Below are 16,268 nucleotides of genomic sequence, written 5' to 3' on the forward strand. Positions count from 1 at the left end.
TCCCTGTTCAGCCTTGGTTTACAACCAGAGGCCTTGCCACGCCTGTTGTCTTTTCTCCCACTGTGTATGTTTTCCTGCCTCTGTTCCTTCACTTACGATAATCTCCTATCTCTCAGTTTTCCCTGCTCCTCTACTTCATCCAGATTTCTTGCCTCTATCCTGGGAGGTCTTCCTTGACCACTGTGGCCTGAGTTCCTGCACATCACACTTAGGATCTATTTATCCCATCCAGTTTAATACTGGGGTATGTACAGCCTCTTCTGATTTTAACTACTAGCATAGACTTTATGTTCTTGGAGGTCTATAGTCACATAATGGTTCTTTTGTATCCCCTACAGCAGCTGTCGCAAAGCTGGGCCCTTAGACACTCATACGTAGTTAATGACTGCTGAAAGCTTAGGGATCACTGGAAGGCAAATTCTTGCAGTACAGAATATGTTGGTTCATACTGACTTGGTCAGGTGGGTTGTCATGAAAGTTTTAGTGGAAGATGGAAATTGCTGGAAGTACATAGATTTTATTTAGCTTTTAAAATGGTCATTAATTTTTTTAAAAAAGGCAGCAGAATTCATAGAAGATACAAGGTTTAAGGAGAAACCAAATTATCCAGACTTTTACCACCTAGAGAAAATTGCTATTCATATTTTTATGGAATCCCTCCTAATCACTAAAAAAGTCAGCTTTGTATGCTAATGTCTCATTTGATGATGATATCAAATGTGCTTAATTGTTCCTTACTTATTGTGCATTTAAGTTTTTTCCAATTTTTTCACAACGTAAATAATGTTGCAAGGAGCATTCTTTTCCACATATCACTGCGCACATCTTTGATCATTCCCTTAGATTAAATTCTAGAATCAGTTTGAGTATATGTTTAATTTCCTCTTTAACCATAGTCTTTTAGAAGTTTTAAGAGTTACAGTTTTGGGGGGAGGGGAGTGTTGGGGATTTAAACTTTGGTTATTAAGTTTTTTACATTGGGTAGGAAAATACAACGTTCAGACTGCCGTTATTGGTAAATAATTCTACTTCATGGTGTATTTATAAATTGTGAATATCAATATTTCTAATCTTAAAAACACAATATGATATAAAACAAATAATATAAATATTCAAAATCTTAGTGTCTGTATTCTTCTTTATTAAAGCCTGAGTTGCTAGTTTTCCACAAATATTGTATTTCTATAAAACTCTCCTTGTTTATAAATAGATTTCACTACCTATATTTTGATGTTACATTATTTGATGCACAGAAGTTTACTAATCACAGCTTCACTGCATATTTAACTTTCATAAACTTAAAACTACCCTAATGCGGTTAAATGCCGTTTATAAGAATTTTACTTTGTTTAAAATTAATATTCTTCTTGCTTTCCTTTTGTTTGTATTTCTCTTACCTATTTCTGTGTTTTTAATTTGAGGTATGTGTCTTTAATTTAGCTATAGGTAATCTGTAATGTAACTGAGAGACCTTATTTTATAATAAGGGTTTTTTCCTTATTTACATTTAATTTTACAACTGTCAGCTATCCTTTATAGTTCTTTGCTGTTTTCCTTGATGTCTGGTTCAGCTATTTAGACCATGTGTTGTTGTCTTTTATCTTCTTCAGGGATTTGGCAAGATATGCTCTTTTAATACTTAACTAATAATAACTTTAAGGCTGTGTAAGGCTTATAATTGAATACTCTTATTTCCCTTATAGTTACCCTTTTTTCCCCCTAGCCTCTGTGAGTATACTGAATTCATTATTATTACTTTTATAATGTATGTTTAATCTTTCAGGAATAATTTTCTATTTCAACAATAATTTGATATTTGTATTCAGTTCTGTGTCTCTACTTAACAATAATTTTTTAGATGTGATTCTTTGGTTTCAGTGCTCACTTTTGCTCTTTTTTTTTTTTTCCTTCAATAAAGCTGATCCATTCTGAACTCTTAATTTTGATTCTGCTTTTAATAGGCAATAGGATTTCAGGTAATTTTTTTCCAGGAAGGTTATTGGAGTAATCTGTTTTCTGAAATCTTGTGTATCTAAGGGTATATCTTTGCTTCTTTCACACAATAAAACCAATTTTATCTGGCTAAATAAATTCTTCAGTCAAACCTTTTCCCCTCAAGACTCTGCCAACACTGGTTCCTTATATCTGGGCATTTAATATTATAGTACAGTAGAAAATTCTGGGGCCTGCCTGTCCTCATTCCCTTGCTGGTAACCTGCTTTTTCTGCCTAGATGCTTGAGGACTTTTAATTTTTTGATCATAGGGATATTGTCAGACTGTGTCTATAGAATAGGTATAATTTAATGATTTTTTCCTAGAAAACAGTAAGACCTATTGATTTGCCTTTTTTGGTTCTTTTTTTTTTTTTTTCTTAATTAATTAATTAATTTATTTATTTTTAGCTGTGTTGGGTCTTCGTTTCTGTGCGAGGGCTTTCTCTAGTTGCGGCGAGCAGGGGCCACTCTTCATCGCGGTGTGCGGGCCTCTCACTGTCGCGGCCTCTCACTGTCGCGGCCTCTCTTGTTGCGGAGCACAGGCTTCAGACGCGCAGGCTCAGTAATTGTGGCTCACGGGCCTAGTTGCTCCGCGGCATGTGGGATCTTCCCAGACCAGGGCTCGAACCCGTGTCCCCTGCATTGGCAGGCAGACTCTCAACCACTGCGCCACCAGGGAAGTCCTTTGGTTCTTTTTAAGCTTTCTAAAAGTTTTTGTCAGTTGTAGCTGTCAGTTGTTACTTCTGACCTCATTTTTCTGATTTCTTCCTTGGAGAAGTGTGATCTGTTATCTCTCATATTTGTATAACATCTTGTTTGATAATTATACACTTCTTTCTCTCCACATTCTGGAGGGACTCTTTCAAGTTTAATTTCATAGCACTGCTTTGATCCTTTGTCACCTCAAATCTTCTCAATTTGGTTTAAATTCCGCTCTTGCTCTTTTTTCTTCCTTGTAGGACTTTCTCGTCTCACAAAGCTCCGTTTCCCTGTCATCCTGTTGGCCTATGGTCACATCCTATACTCCCTTCATGGCCTTTTGGTCCTATTTTATGTCTGTTTTGTGTCTCTTAGGGAGGACACATTTCAAATATCCAAATTTTTCTTCTCCATTTCTGGATTTCATAATATTCAGTGGCTCCCTCTTCCTGTGAGTTTTCAGTATAACTTTGTTCTGTGGTACCTCCTAGCTTCTACTTTTTTCCTTATCCTTTCATTCTCTTGTTCTGGGGTGAGGAGAGAGCCATGCCATTTTGATGTTTGCCTGCAGGACCAGTACGTGGACCAGCCTGGCTTTTACTCATTGGCCATTGAGGTGTTGGCTAGGTGCCGCCGGAGACCTACAGCAGGAGGAAGGTTGTGGGCTCAGCATCTTGCTCGATTCTCAGGGGGCTGCGGTCACTGTGTGACGGGCCTCAGTGAGCCCTGCCACCCTTGTGGAAGGATTCTTTTCCTGAAGTTTCTGATAAGCCTCCGGCTTCTGCATCTGCACACAGCGTCTCAGGGTGGGGGTGGGCAGGATGAGGGTGTGGTGGTAGGTGATGTGAAGGTGGGAGGGCAGAGGGGGCAAGAAGACAGCAGCCTGGCAGGAAGTAGTCCCCATGCAGGGAGCTCTCTGAGCCTGCGGACACGAGGGACAGGCAAAGTATTCCCTTACTTCTTTCAGTGAGATTCGGCCACATTGTTTCGTGAAGTAAAACGTAGGCAAGCTGCTAACTTTTCTCTTTTAATTTGGTTTCCTCTAGTTAGTAGGGATTCTCTCGGAGCCTGACAGTACATTTTTTCTAGCATGGTTGTGCGTTTTTCTTTCTTTCCGTCTTCATAGGCGTTTTCCCTGGGGTGCGAGCAGGCAGTTGCCATATGTCAGAAGTCCCTTACTAATATAGGGCATATAGTAGTACATGAGTTCTCAGGCAGACACAGAAGTGTATGTCATGCATGATTTCAGGTTTCATAATCTATAAGACCCTGTGCAGAAGGGGAAAAATCTCTCCAAGGAAATGAAAATATTAACAGTGTGTTCTGCTCCAGTGGTGGGGCTACATGTGATTTAAATATTTTTTCTTTCCTTTTTAAGTTTTCTAAATATTTTTAATGTTTATGTGTTATTTTTATAATGACCCTTAAAAGCATGATGTAGTCATATACATTTCACTTTGCAGATTAACTTAAATAAGATGGACACTTTTCTATCTTTTCCTTTTATTCCAGACTGTAATGCAAATGTACATAAGGGTTGTAAAGATGCCGCCTCTCCGTGTACCAAGGTAATCCCTCAGTCGTGTGTGAATATTACATGCTTGTATGCAGCTTGTTGCTTCATGATATCTGTTTAGGTTTTTAGATTTACTAGTTATTACTGTCTAGATTTATTTTTGAGGTGGTCGTTGTAGTGGTAAAATAACACATGCTCAAAGTGTATACCTATTCAGTTAACTCTGCACTTGTAGAAGTAGAGGGAACGCTCCATTAGCGCTACATGATGTGGGTGGGTTAGGCTTTCCGTCAGCACCTGCTTGGTTTACCAGTGCAAACCCTGAGCGTATGTAAATGAAATCTAGAGCAGTAATTCTCAAACATCAGCACACATCAGAATCGCCTGGAGGGCCTGTTAAAACACAGATATCTGGGCCCCACCCGCAGAATTCCTGATCCAGTAGGTCTGGGTGGATTCTGAGAATTTGCATTTCAGACATGTTCCCAGGTGACGCTGCTGATACTGGGACCACAGTGGAAGGCCCACTGGCCTAGAGGAATGTTCTCTGTGTTTGGGGGTGGGCTTGAGTAGATGGAGGTATTTATCATTGTGTTCCTGTGTCTCCCACTCTAAAGCCATGCCAGAAATGCACATGAGTGAGCATGATGATCCTTCAGAGGGAAGCGTGGAGTCCCCAACTCTGTGTTACTTGAAACACACATTGTGTCAGGTCACAGAGTTGAGGATGACATTTCAGTGCTCAAGGTCATTGTGTCCTGTAGGCGGGAGGAATAGCCAGGAACAGAAAGAATAGGAGAAAGGCAGCGCTGATAAGAACTCCTTTTTGAGCCTGGGTTTGCACACAGGAGCTGGAGATTTTCGGTTCCATCCGGCTTTTACTAAAGCTGGGATCCTGCTGAGACGTGCTCATGAGGCACACCTTCCTTATAACTTGCTCATCTCATTGTCATAACATTTTTCTCTTTGCTGTGTTTTATGTTTTTTGCTTTGAATTCCTCTGTTTGAAATAAGACAACAAAGAAAATGGTATAGATAAGAAACCTGTTCTTGTAGTCCAGTGGTGCTTTGATCTTACTTTTTGTGTTTCTAATGTTCTTTACAGAAATTCCAAGTGAAATATAATAAGAACAAACCGCAGACCATCCTTGGAAGTAAGTGATGTGGAAAACGGCAAGAACTTTTTTCAGTTTCATACATACACACATTTTTTCCAATGTAAAATACCCCATCCTTTTGTTCTCTCATTTGCCCAGTTATTCCTTCTTTCATAGCATATGCTGGGTGTAATTGGCATAATTTTTAGTTATACAAAGAAGTCAAGAATGTCATAAACTCTGGCAGACTACTAGCCTTTGCGCTACATGTACTATATGATCTTTATATTAGGGAAGGCTGAATGGAGGAGGTATTATGATGTTGCCTCAATTTTAAGATCTGAACTAGTGTAATACGCACTATTGATAACAGCCTTTTGGGGGAAAAGAGAAACACTACATTAAATGTACATAATTTTATGTTTTCCTAACAGTGGCACATATTTATCTTGACCAATACATACCATATGGTTCTTAAGAGTCACAAAGTTAGGAAAAAGTCTTCAAGTTGAGAATCTATAGATTCTTATCAGTCTCTGTTGCTCATTATCAGATCAACCTGATTCTTTTTTGTAGCCGTGCCTGAGGCTGTGATCTCATCAGCTGCGTTAGGATGGCAGTTGAAATTTCAGGGCATACCTGAGTTTTGTTTGCATATGCTCAAACTCAGTGGTTCTCTTTTTCTTGAATTAATACGTTGTTGAAATTTAAACAATTTCTCTTAGATAATTGGCAGTCCATGATGACAGTCTTTACATTGCTAGCAAGGGTCAGTCACACCATTGTCCTCCTGAGTGAAAATCCTTTGATTTGATGTGAGCAATTTTGCAATTTCTTTTGCCTCAAATATGACATAGCTTGCCTTGTGGCAGGCATTTTAAGTTTGTGGTCACTTTTCACTTCAATGCTGCCATAGTGTAACCAGTGTTTTAAAAGCCACTTGAATCGGGGGTCAATGAAACATGCAAATTAATGGCGACGTGTGACTGTGTGTGATGTTGCACAAGGGTAAACTAGTGCAGGCAGTAACAAGTGTGACATTGTTTACTCCCCTGCTTCTTCACCAGAAGTCCTTTTGACCTCAGTTGGAATGTACTCCTCAATTCCATAAGGTTAAGCATGAAAATAATTTAAAAACACCTTAGAATTGATAGAATACCATCTGTTCCTCCTCTTAACTTAGGAATAACATTAACTCATACATGTGTAGAAACCTTTGTAATATCTTAGGGTTCCATATAAGTATTTTTCCCCTTTACTTAAGAAAGGTGTGTGCCAAACCCATAATATTATAGGATTGAAATATTTTCGGAGAGTCACTCTTTAATACACATCAAATGTAAATGCGTGGATGCCCATAACATTTCAAACTGACCAGAAAGGTACTGAAGCATCATTTCATTTTCCACATGTGAGAGAGAACAGCCCAGCTTGGCTTGAAGGTTTCATCTGCCTGACATTCTTATACCATAAAGAACAGACTCGGGGCTTCCCTGGTGGCGCAGTGGTTGAGAGTCTGCCTGCCAATGCAGGGGACACGGGTTCGAGCCCTGGTCTGGGAAGATCCCACATGCCGCGGAGCAACTAGGCCCGTGAGCCACAGCTACTGAGCCTGCGCGTCTGGAGCTTGTGCTCCGCAACAAGAGAGGCCGCGATGGTGAGAGGCCCGTGCACCGCAATGAAGAGTGGCCCCCGCTCGCCGCAACTAGAGAAAGCCCTCTCACAGAAAATGAAGACCCAACACAGCCAAAAATAAATAAATAAAAAATAAATAAATAAATAAAAGAACAGACTCCCCAGCATTGTTCCAATCTGTCTACATGCTCTGTGTGTGTGTGTGCTTGTTTATACACACAGTGTACGTTCTAGTAATAGTGCTAATAACACCTTGTATCTATTTAAAGCTGGCTCTAGGGAGTACACGCAGTGGTTTATGGGCAAGCAGTCCCAGTGTTTCCCCATTCCATTTTCTGGTCTGTTTGTGTAATTCCAGCCACCCACAGTCTCCAAGTGGATATGCTGAAGCAGGCCTGCAGCCTGGGTACCAGGAGGGTGTGAACTGGAAGGGACATTTGAAGCAGGTGTTGGGATGTGGCAGGGAGACTAGTTTCAAGTCTGGGCTTGTGACACGTTAGAAGCGGCCATTGGAGTGTTCAGCTTTCTGGCTTTTAAGAGACCATCTTTACTCGTTGGGATTACTGCCCGCTATGGAAACCTCATGAAGCATCCATTCTGATTTCCAGATTCTTCATTTAGAGACGTCCCACCGCCTGGGCTCTCCTTGCACCCTTCCTCCTCCATGCCTATTGGGTTGCCGACCGGGAGGAAGGAAACAGCAGGGCAAGTCCATCCATTGTCCAGAAGCGTTCCAGGCACCACCTTGGAAAGGTAAGGCTCAGCGTGGTCTTACACCTTGACGTCTCAGAGCTGCTGTCGGGGCTGACTTTCCTCCCTGTCCTTCCAGCTTCAGGAGGTCAGGGGCATCCTTGGAGTCCGAAAGTGACGGGAGCACCTGGAGAAGCAGGTCTCAGTCTGATGAACTATTCCAGCCCATGGGCTCTTCTCCCTCCACGGACTCCTTCTTAATGGAAGGTGAGGAGAAGACGCCTTTGCATTTACTTGGGTTTCTGTGAGCATTTGCTGAAAGGAATGTTTTCTGAAGGATGTAAGATGGAAACAATTTTAAAATTCTTTTTAAAAGAATTCTGTTTCATGGTGTCGCTTAGCTACAGGTTCTTCTGATTAAAAAGAATGAAAATTGAGCCACAGAGGAGACTCCCAGATAGTGACCGAGGAAACATGATGCATTTTTTTAAAGGGACATATTCCCCAAAGAATATGTCATAAATGTCATGAAGAGAAAGAAATATGTGCTTGTTCTTCTTTAAAAAAGTTTTACAGCTATTGATGAATTGGTATAGGATAATACATTAAAAATATATATTTCAGTTACTTAAGACTGGACTTGCCTGGATCTCTGAGATATTTATCCCCATATGTTGCCTCCTACTTCTAGGGGAATAAAAGCATTTTTAAAAAACATGTTTTTGGATAGGACAATCTGGGGAATTGCTTGGTGTATGCTAGCGGTATTAATAGGCAAAGGAAGACCAAATGACGGGAGAGTAGTGATGCAAGAAAGGGGTGGACTCTTCCCCAGGAATCTGCTTATTTTAAATCCATTGTCATCACATCTTGACTTCTCTGAGCTAGAATCTCTCTAAGGAGTGCCATTTGGACAAACAATTTAGTTTTCCTGAAAGGGGTGTATGTGTGTTGTCAAATTCTATCAGAAAAATCTGTACTCACATGTGACTGGAGGCCTTATACCTTGCTTCATGTTTATATTAAGGACAGCAAGCCAAGTAAAGAGCAAATAAAGTGGACAAGTACAAGATTCAGTTTTGAGTAAACAGCGCAAAGCAACCCGGGGCAAAAGAAATCAGTGGGTTTAAGATTCTGTAAGCACATTGTGGACTCTGCAGGTTTCCAAAAATAAAACTAAAATAGAACAAGTCAAAAAAAAAACCAAACAAAAGAATCTTCAATTTTTTTTTTTTTTTGGCATATGCACAATCACTATTTTAATACCTGATTCTGCTTTGCTTTCATGAGCGCGATCTTGATTTGAACCATTTCACTAGTTTGGTTTCAGATGTTTCAATTGCATATCACAGTATTTTGGCTTAGTTGTTTCTATGTTCATAGCAGGCTTCTTTAGGGTGATGAATCCATAAACATGGGCACTTGTGAAGGTCTGTTTGTGTTATGTGTGTTCACCCACTTCTGGCTTTTCTTTTCTTTCTTCAACGCACATTAGATGTCGTGGATTCGTCTCTGTGGAGTGACCTCAGCAGTGATGCCCAGGGGTTTGAAGCAGAATCTTGGAGTCTGGTGGTGGACCCCTCATTCTGTAGTAGGCAGGAGAAGGATGTCATCAAAAGACAGGATGTCATTTTTGGTAAGCATTTCAAACGTTCTCTCTGGGCTCCAGCAGTGTGGTGCAGAGGAAAGTGCATGGCGTTTGAAACCATACATACCTGGATTCAAGCCTAGGTTCAAATCCCGGTTCTACCATTTCCTAGTTACTTGGTCTCAGATAAAATATTTAACTCACCTGAACCTCAGTTTTTCCTTTTGTAAAATGGGGATAATGTTACTCTGGATTAAAATGTTGTGAGGCTTCAATGAGGCATTGTCTGTACCTGGTATAAGCAAATTTTATGTCTTCTCCCCTTTTTAAGTTTACTTAGGCACGGTCTCTACTCTTTCACCTCTTCTGTTGTACGAATCACAGTGACTGTTCCCATATTTTAAGGTAGGGTAGTCAGGGCTGCTGCATGGAGGGCCCTGTGGTTTGCCTGCACACAGCCGGAGACTGCGACTCACATAGACGCAGAGGGACTCGGAGCACCTGGCTTAGGGCCGTGTGTGATCGTGTGCCTCAGTCCTGAGTATGGAGTTCAGCTGTGGGAGGTTTTACGATTTCATGCTATTTGGGGTGAAGGCCGTCTGAATTCAGGGAGGTTAGATTATAGACTAGTTAGAAAAAATGAAGTTTAAAAAATTTTCAAGTATAAAGTAGATGCTAAAAAGTGGTTCCAAGAAGATACCTTACTTTAAATATGAGATTAACTCTTAGTTTTTGCTAATCCTGTGTGTGCAAAGCATGGGCCGCAAAGCCCGGTGGCGACGAGGGCCGCTTTTCTCCTGTGTGAGGTGGGGGTTATGTAGATCAGAGGAGCCAATGTGTAGTGTGCTGGCATCTAGGGCTGTGCAGGTGGGAGCTACCTTGGAAAGAGTGATGATGACCCCTTTAGTATTTCTCACATAATTTATATTATACTGTAATTTTTCTTCATTTATTTCTTGATTTCATATATTATTAAAAATAATCTCACCCATTTGGGATGAATTATCATGTCGTGTAGTTCACAGCATGGCCTCAGGGTCAGAAAGTCTTGTGTTCCAGGGAAAATCCTTCACCTCTCTTCTTCATGTCTCTCTTTTAAAGATAAGGAAAATCATTCCTATTTTGGGGGTCATAATAGATAAATGGATTAACGGATATGGTAGATGCTTAGTATGGAGTTGGTATTAAAAATATGGTAGGATACAATAATTAATAATAATAATAATAATTTAAAGTTAGTTCCCAATTAGAGTTTTGTTTATGATAAAATAATAAACAAAACTACATTTAGATTTGTTTACCCTCCATGGCTGATGTTTTGTGTTCTTTTTCAAAACATGTACATGAGTTTGGAAATACTCATTAATCTAGAACTTGTACTTCTGATGCTCCTACAAATTGTGAATTATTGTTTTCTCTCATGATGCATTTTTCAAATTGAGATATAGTCACAAAAAATTGAGATATAAAATTCACCCCTTTACAGTGTGTAATCTATATTGTAGTATATTTGTAAAGTTTTAGTATATGTATAAAGTTGTGCAACCATCAACCACTATTTAATTCCAGAGCATTTTCATCACTCCAGAAAGAAACCCTGTGCCAATTAGCAGTCACTCCCCTTTGTCCCCTCCCACCAGTACCTGGCAACCGCTAATCTACTTTCTGTCCCTATGAATATGTCCCTATGAACATTACAATATTTAGTTTTTTGGACCTGGCTTCTTTCACTTAACATATTGTTTTCAAGGTTCATCCATGCTGTAATAGAAATCAGCACTCCATTCCTTTTTGTGGCTGAGTAGTATTTCATTGTATAGATATACCACACTTTGTTCATCTAATCATGACTTGATGGTCATTTTGGGTTGTTCCCACTTTGGGGGTCACAGGGTACCTTTATGTTTAACCTTTTGAAGAACTGCCTGTTTTCCAAAGCAGCTGTACCATTTTACATTCACACCAGCAATGTATGAGGGTTTCAATTTCTCCACATCTTATCAAAGCTTCTTTACTGTTCATCCTTTAAATTACAATTATTGTAGTGTGTGTAAAGTGGTGTCTCATTGTGGTTTTGGTTTGTATTTCCCTGATGGCTAATGATGTTGTGCATCTTTTCATGTGCACATTGGCTACTGGTATATCCGTTTAGAGAAACATCTATTCAAATCTTTGGCCTATTTTGAAGTGGGTTTTTTTGTTGTTGTTGAGTCATAAGAGTTCTTTATATATTCTGGACTCAAGTCCCTTATCAAATACATGATTTGCAAATATTTTTTCCCATTGTATGGGTTGTCTTTTCACTTTCTTGATGATGTCCCTTGATCATGACACAATGTTTTCTCCTGGAGAAAATGGAATTTCAGAGACAGATCCAGTAATAGAAAGGACCTACTGTTGTATGCATTGAGGAACTTTATTATATTTAATTCAACATAATTCACCAAATTAATTGTGCTCCTACTCAATGCAAAACACACACACACACACACACACACACACACTCACACACACACACACACAAATGAAAGAAGGAAAAGGAAAGAAAAGAGGTAAACTAAGTTTTATTTTATAGAGCATTCAGGGGAAAATAAAACCTGGTTCCCAACTGAAGATACGTCAAGATGTTAGCTGGTTATGTTATGAAAGTTTGATACACTGGATTCTTACATCTTGGACTTGACTTATACATATCCTCATATAATGTCTGGAAAAAAGAGAATAGTTTAATATTTTGAGCTTACATTAAATGTTTAATCAATGCTGACCTCAACAGTAGAAGAATATTATTATTCCTAAACATTTTCTCTTTTTTTTTTATTTGTGTAACATACAGTGTTTAGCTACTAATTTAGGTCAATAGAGATACTTTTTAAAAAATTGAGGTATAATTGACATACAACATTATATTAGTTTCAGGTGTACAACTTAATGATAATTGTCTATATTGCAAAATGATCACCACAGTAAGTCTAGTTAACATCAGAGGACACTTGTTTTAAAGCTTGTTTCTGCTCACCTGTTTCAGAGCTAATGCAGACAGAAATGCATCACATCCAGACCCTGTTCATCATGTCTGAGATCTTCAGGAAAGGGATGAAGGAGGAGCTGCAGCTTGACCACAGCACTGTGGATAAAATCTTCCCTTGTTTAGATGAGTTACTTGAAATCCACAGGCATTTCTTCTATAGTATGAAGGAGCGAAGGCAAGAATCCTGTATTGGCAACGACAGGAATTTCGTCATCAACCGAATTGGAGATATTCTAGTACAACAGGTGAGAAAGGTTTAAAAGTCTTAAAACCTCAAAGCCTAAAGGTATGCAGACTGTCTAGAGTATTCAAAGCCTGCAGAGAACTGGAATTGATTTCATTATGATTATTGACAGATGGGTTTAGCTGGTTGTCTTTTATTTGATGTTGGTGTGTATGACCTATGTCTGAGAGTTTTTAATAGCCAGTGACTCTTCTTCTATGTGTCACAGGACTTGGCTGGAGAAAATTTACTTAGACTTCTTTTTTTTTTGCCACGCTGTGCGGCTTGCAGGATCTTAGTTCCCCAAGCAGGGATTGAACCCTTGCCCTCGGCAGTGAAAACGTGGAGCCCTAATCACTAGACCACCAAGGAATTCCCTACTTAGACTTCTTGATGTGATGGGCTCTCTAGTAACATGCCTTCCTGAGTGGCCCGTGATAGCCTCACCAATATCTCCAAGATAAGTGCTGCCTAATTTTAGGAGGAGGGAAGCAGATCTATTATCATGAAAGCCCTGGAGTTCATGCCTGGGGGATACGACAAGCAAATCTCACTCAAAGGTGGCACTTTTTAGGTGCTTGGGATGTTTGAAGCATCGGTGAGAATGGGCTGTGCCACTCTCCTAGTTAAGAAAAAAAAACACATTACTTTTGACAATTTGTATTGGTCCCCAATCTCTCTGAAAGAGGCTCTGCATTTAAAACATGCTAATACAGAAGTTAAATAACATGTATCCAGCAGCCTTAACATGGCAGGGACTTTCAAGGTACTTCCATTATACTACCTCACTTAACCATCACAACACAGTGATGCAAATATTTATTTTCCCTAAAACTGAGGCATGGAGAAGTAATGACTTTCTCAAGGTCACACATCTCATAAGTGGCATAGCTGGGATCTGAGTTAAGAATATATCTTTGTGATATCCACAGTGACATTCTGGGGAAGCTTTCTACCATCACTAGTCTGTAAGTCCCAATAAGGCAGGGAGTCTCGTCTGTTTGGTTACCACTGTATTTCAATACCTAGAACAGTGCTTGGTACTATAAATATTTATTGAATGAATGGGTCACTTGGGAAAAACACACCAGGAATTCACTCCAATGCCATGTTTTGCAGTCACTTACAGCATTTGAGGAAAGGCATGGAGATCTATCCCTAATTACTTTAGTTTGGCATTCTCTAAGTAGATGCCAAAATGTCCCCTCCAAAATATTAATTTTGTATCAGTTTCACCCTGTCACACACACCAGTCGAGTTTAGCTGTTGGTCTATAGGTTAAACATTTAAATATGCTTAAATACAAATATTTTTAATACACAAAAAGAAAAAAGCATACTGACAATTGCCCAAAATCTTCTTCCTCATGTCTAACAATGTAAAAATCCACACTAGTAATAAGTTTCTAATCAAAGCACTATCTGCTTTGCATATTATCTTTAAAGTCCTAGACCTGTTCCGTCTTCATAATTCACCTGAAACATATACAGTGCCAGGTTAAGAGACCGTAAAGTACTTGGGAAGACAGTTTGAATAAAAATGTCTGTTTGTGTCTTGGTGAACTTGAATCCGAGTGAGTGCATTCAAAAATGAAGTGCGAGATTATTTTACCATTTGAAAGTATTTGCATAATCTCTCTTTCCTTGATACAAACAATCATGACTTTTAATTCTAATCATTTAAAACATTTTTTCGTTCTTGTGTCACTTTCATAGTTAACAAAAATTTCACATCTTTACCAGATATATTTTTTATTTAATTTTATGGAATTTGAGGACAAGTTTTGGGAAATTGGCTATTACACAGGGTGAGCCTGGTGGTCTTTTGGATGAAAAGGAAAATCCTCGGTATTCAGAGAAAAGGATTAAGTCTGCTTTTGTATTCCTGTTGGTGGACATGCTTAGTGGGTATGGCAAGGGCTTCCTTTCAATACTATGTAAATAAAATTATCTCCTGAAGAATATATTAGCAAAGTCCTCAGACAATGGCTGTGGGAGTGGCACTCTGTAGGAGCAGGGGGAGAGCAAGCTGTTGAAGGATGTATGAGAGAGTCTGGGGAAGTCCCACACTCCAACCTCGGGGACTCCATAGATCTCAGGAGGCTGGGCTGGAATATGATGGTAATTTAGTCTGTGGGAGCTTGCGGTGTTGGTGAGAAATTGTGAACATGTGGAACATACTTGATATATAGCAGTGGTTTTCCAATTTCAGGTACATAGGAATCTCCTAAAGCTTGTTAAGAACGAGGTATTCTGTGCTCCCGACCTCTAGTGTCTTGTTTGATAGGACTGGGTCAGGGGGTTGGCATTTTAAAATTATCTTTTCCCCAATGGTAATATCTTACAGAGCTGTAATACAGTACCACAACCAGGATACTGAGAGGGATACAGCAAAACGCCAGAACATTTCTATCACAATGAGGATTCCTCATCTGGCCATTTTATAGCCACACCTACTTCGCTGCTGTCCCCAACTGCTGGCAATCACTAATCTGTTCTTTCTATAGTTTTGTCATTTCAATCCAGTTATATAAATTACATACATGTTATATAGATTATATACACAGTATGTCCCTTTTGGATTGGCTTTTTTTCAACTCAGCACAATTCTCTGCATCATCTAGATGGCTGTGTATGTCAGTAGTTCATTCCTTTTTATCGTTGAGTTGTATACCAGAGTATGAATGTACCACAGTTTGTTTATTTATTTTTTAACATCTTTATTGGAGTATAATTGCTTTACGATGTTGTGTTAGTTTCTGCTGTATAACAAAGTGAATCAGCTATACATATACATATATCCCCATATCCCCTCCCTCTTGTGTCTCCCTCCCACCCTCCCTATCCCTCCCCTCTAGGTGGTCACAAAGCCCAGAGCTGATCTCCCTGTGCTATGCAGCTGCTTCCCACTATCTGTTTTACATTTCGTAGTGTATATATGTCAGTGCTACTCTCTCACTTCGTCCCAGCTTACACTTCCCCCTCCCCATGTCCTCAAGTCCATTCTTTACATCTGCATCTTTATTCCTGTCTTGCCCCTAGGTTCTTCAGAACCACTTTTTTTTTTTTAGATTCCATATACATGTGTCAGCATATGGTATTTGTTTTTCTCTTTCTGACTTATTTTCACTTTGTATGACAGACTCTAGGTCCATCCACCTCACTCCAAATAACTCAATTCGTTTCTTTTTATGGCTGAGTAATATTCCATTGTATATATGTGTCACACGTCTTCTTTATCCATTCATCTGTCAATGGACAGTTAGGTTGCTTCCGTGTCCTGGCTATTGTAAATAGTGCTGCAATGAACATTGTGGTACATGATTCTTTTTGAATTATGGTTTTCTCAGGATATATGCCCAGTAGTGGGATTGCTGGGTTGTAGGGTAGTTCTGTTTTTAGTTTTTTAGGGAACCTCCATACTGTTCTCCATAGTGGCTGTATCAATTTACATTCCCACCAACAGTGCAAGAGGGTTCCCTTTTCTCCAGACCTTCTCCAGTATTTATTGTTTGTAGATTTTTTGATGATGTCCATTCTGACTGGTGTGAGGTGATACCTCATTGTAGTTTTGATTTGCATTTCTCTAATGATTAGTGATGTTGAGCATCCTATCATGTGTTTGTTGACAATCTGTATATCTTCTTTGGAGAAATGTCTGTTTAGGTGTTCTGCCCATTTTTGGATTGGGTTGTTTGTTTTTCTGATCTTGAGCTGCATGAGCTGCTTGTATATTTTGGAGATTAATCCTTTGTCAGTTGCTTCATTTGCAAATATTTTCTCCCATTCTGAGGG

The 16,268-nt window shown here is 39.4% G+C and overlaps 1 protein-coding gene across 8 annotated transcripts in view; it reads left to right on the forward strand.

The window, feature by feature from the left end:
• Positions 1–16,268, forward strand: part of ARHGEF28 (Rho guanine nucleotide exchange factor 28) — a 307,464-nt gene that overhangs the window by 217,395 nt on the left and 73,801 nt on the right. For all 8 annotated transcript variants that reach the window (XM_057540604.1, XM_057540598.1, XM_057540597.1 and 5 more), the window contains 6 exons: positions 4,207–4,262; positions 5,316–5,364; positions 7,551–7,695; positions 7,772–7,899; positions 9,128–9,268; positions 12,249–12,496. In XM_057540604.1, the coding sequence (XP_057396587.1) occupies positions 4,207–4,262; positions 5,316–5,364; positions 7,551–7,695; positions 7,772–7,899; positions 9,128–9,268; positions 12,249–12,496 (767 nt within the window). The remainder of the gene's footprint in view (positions 1–4,206; positions 4,263–5,315; positions 5,365–7,550; positions 7,696–7,771; positions 7,900–9,127; positions 9,269–12,248; positions 12,497–16,268) is intronic.

This window comes from Balaenoptera acutorostrata, chromosome 2, assembly GCF_949987535.1.
Source record: "Balaenoptera acutorostrata chromosome 2, mBalAcu1.1, whole genome shotgun sequence".
In the NCBI taxonomy this organism is placed as follows: Eukaryota; Metazoa; Chordata; class Mammalia; order Artiodactyla; family Balaenopteridae; genus Balaenoptera; species Balaenoptera acutorostrata.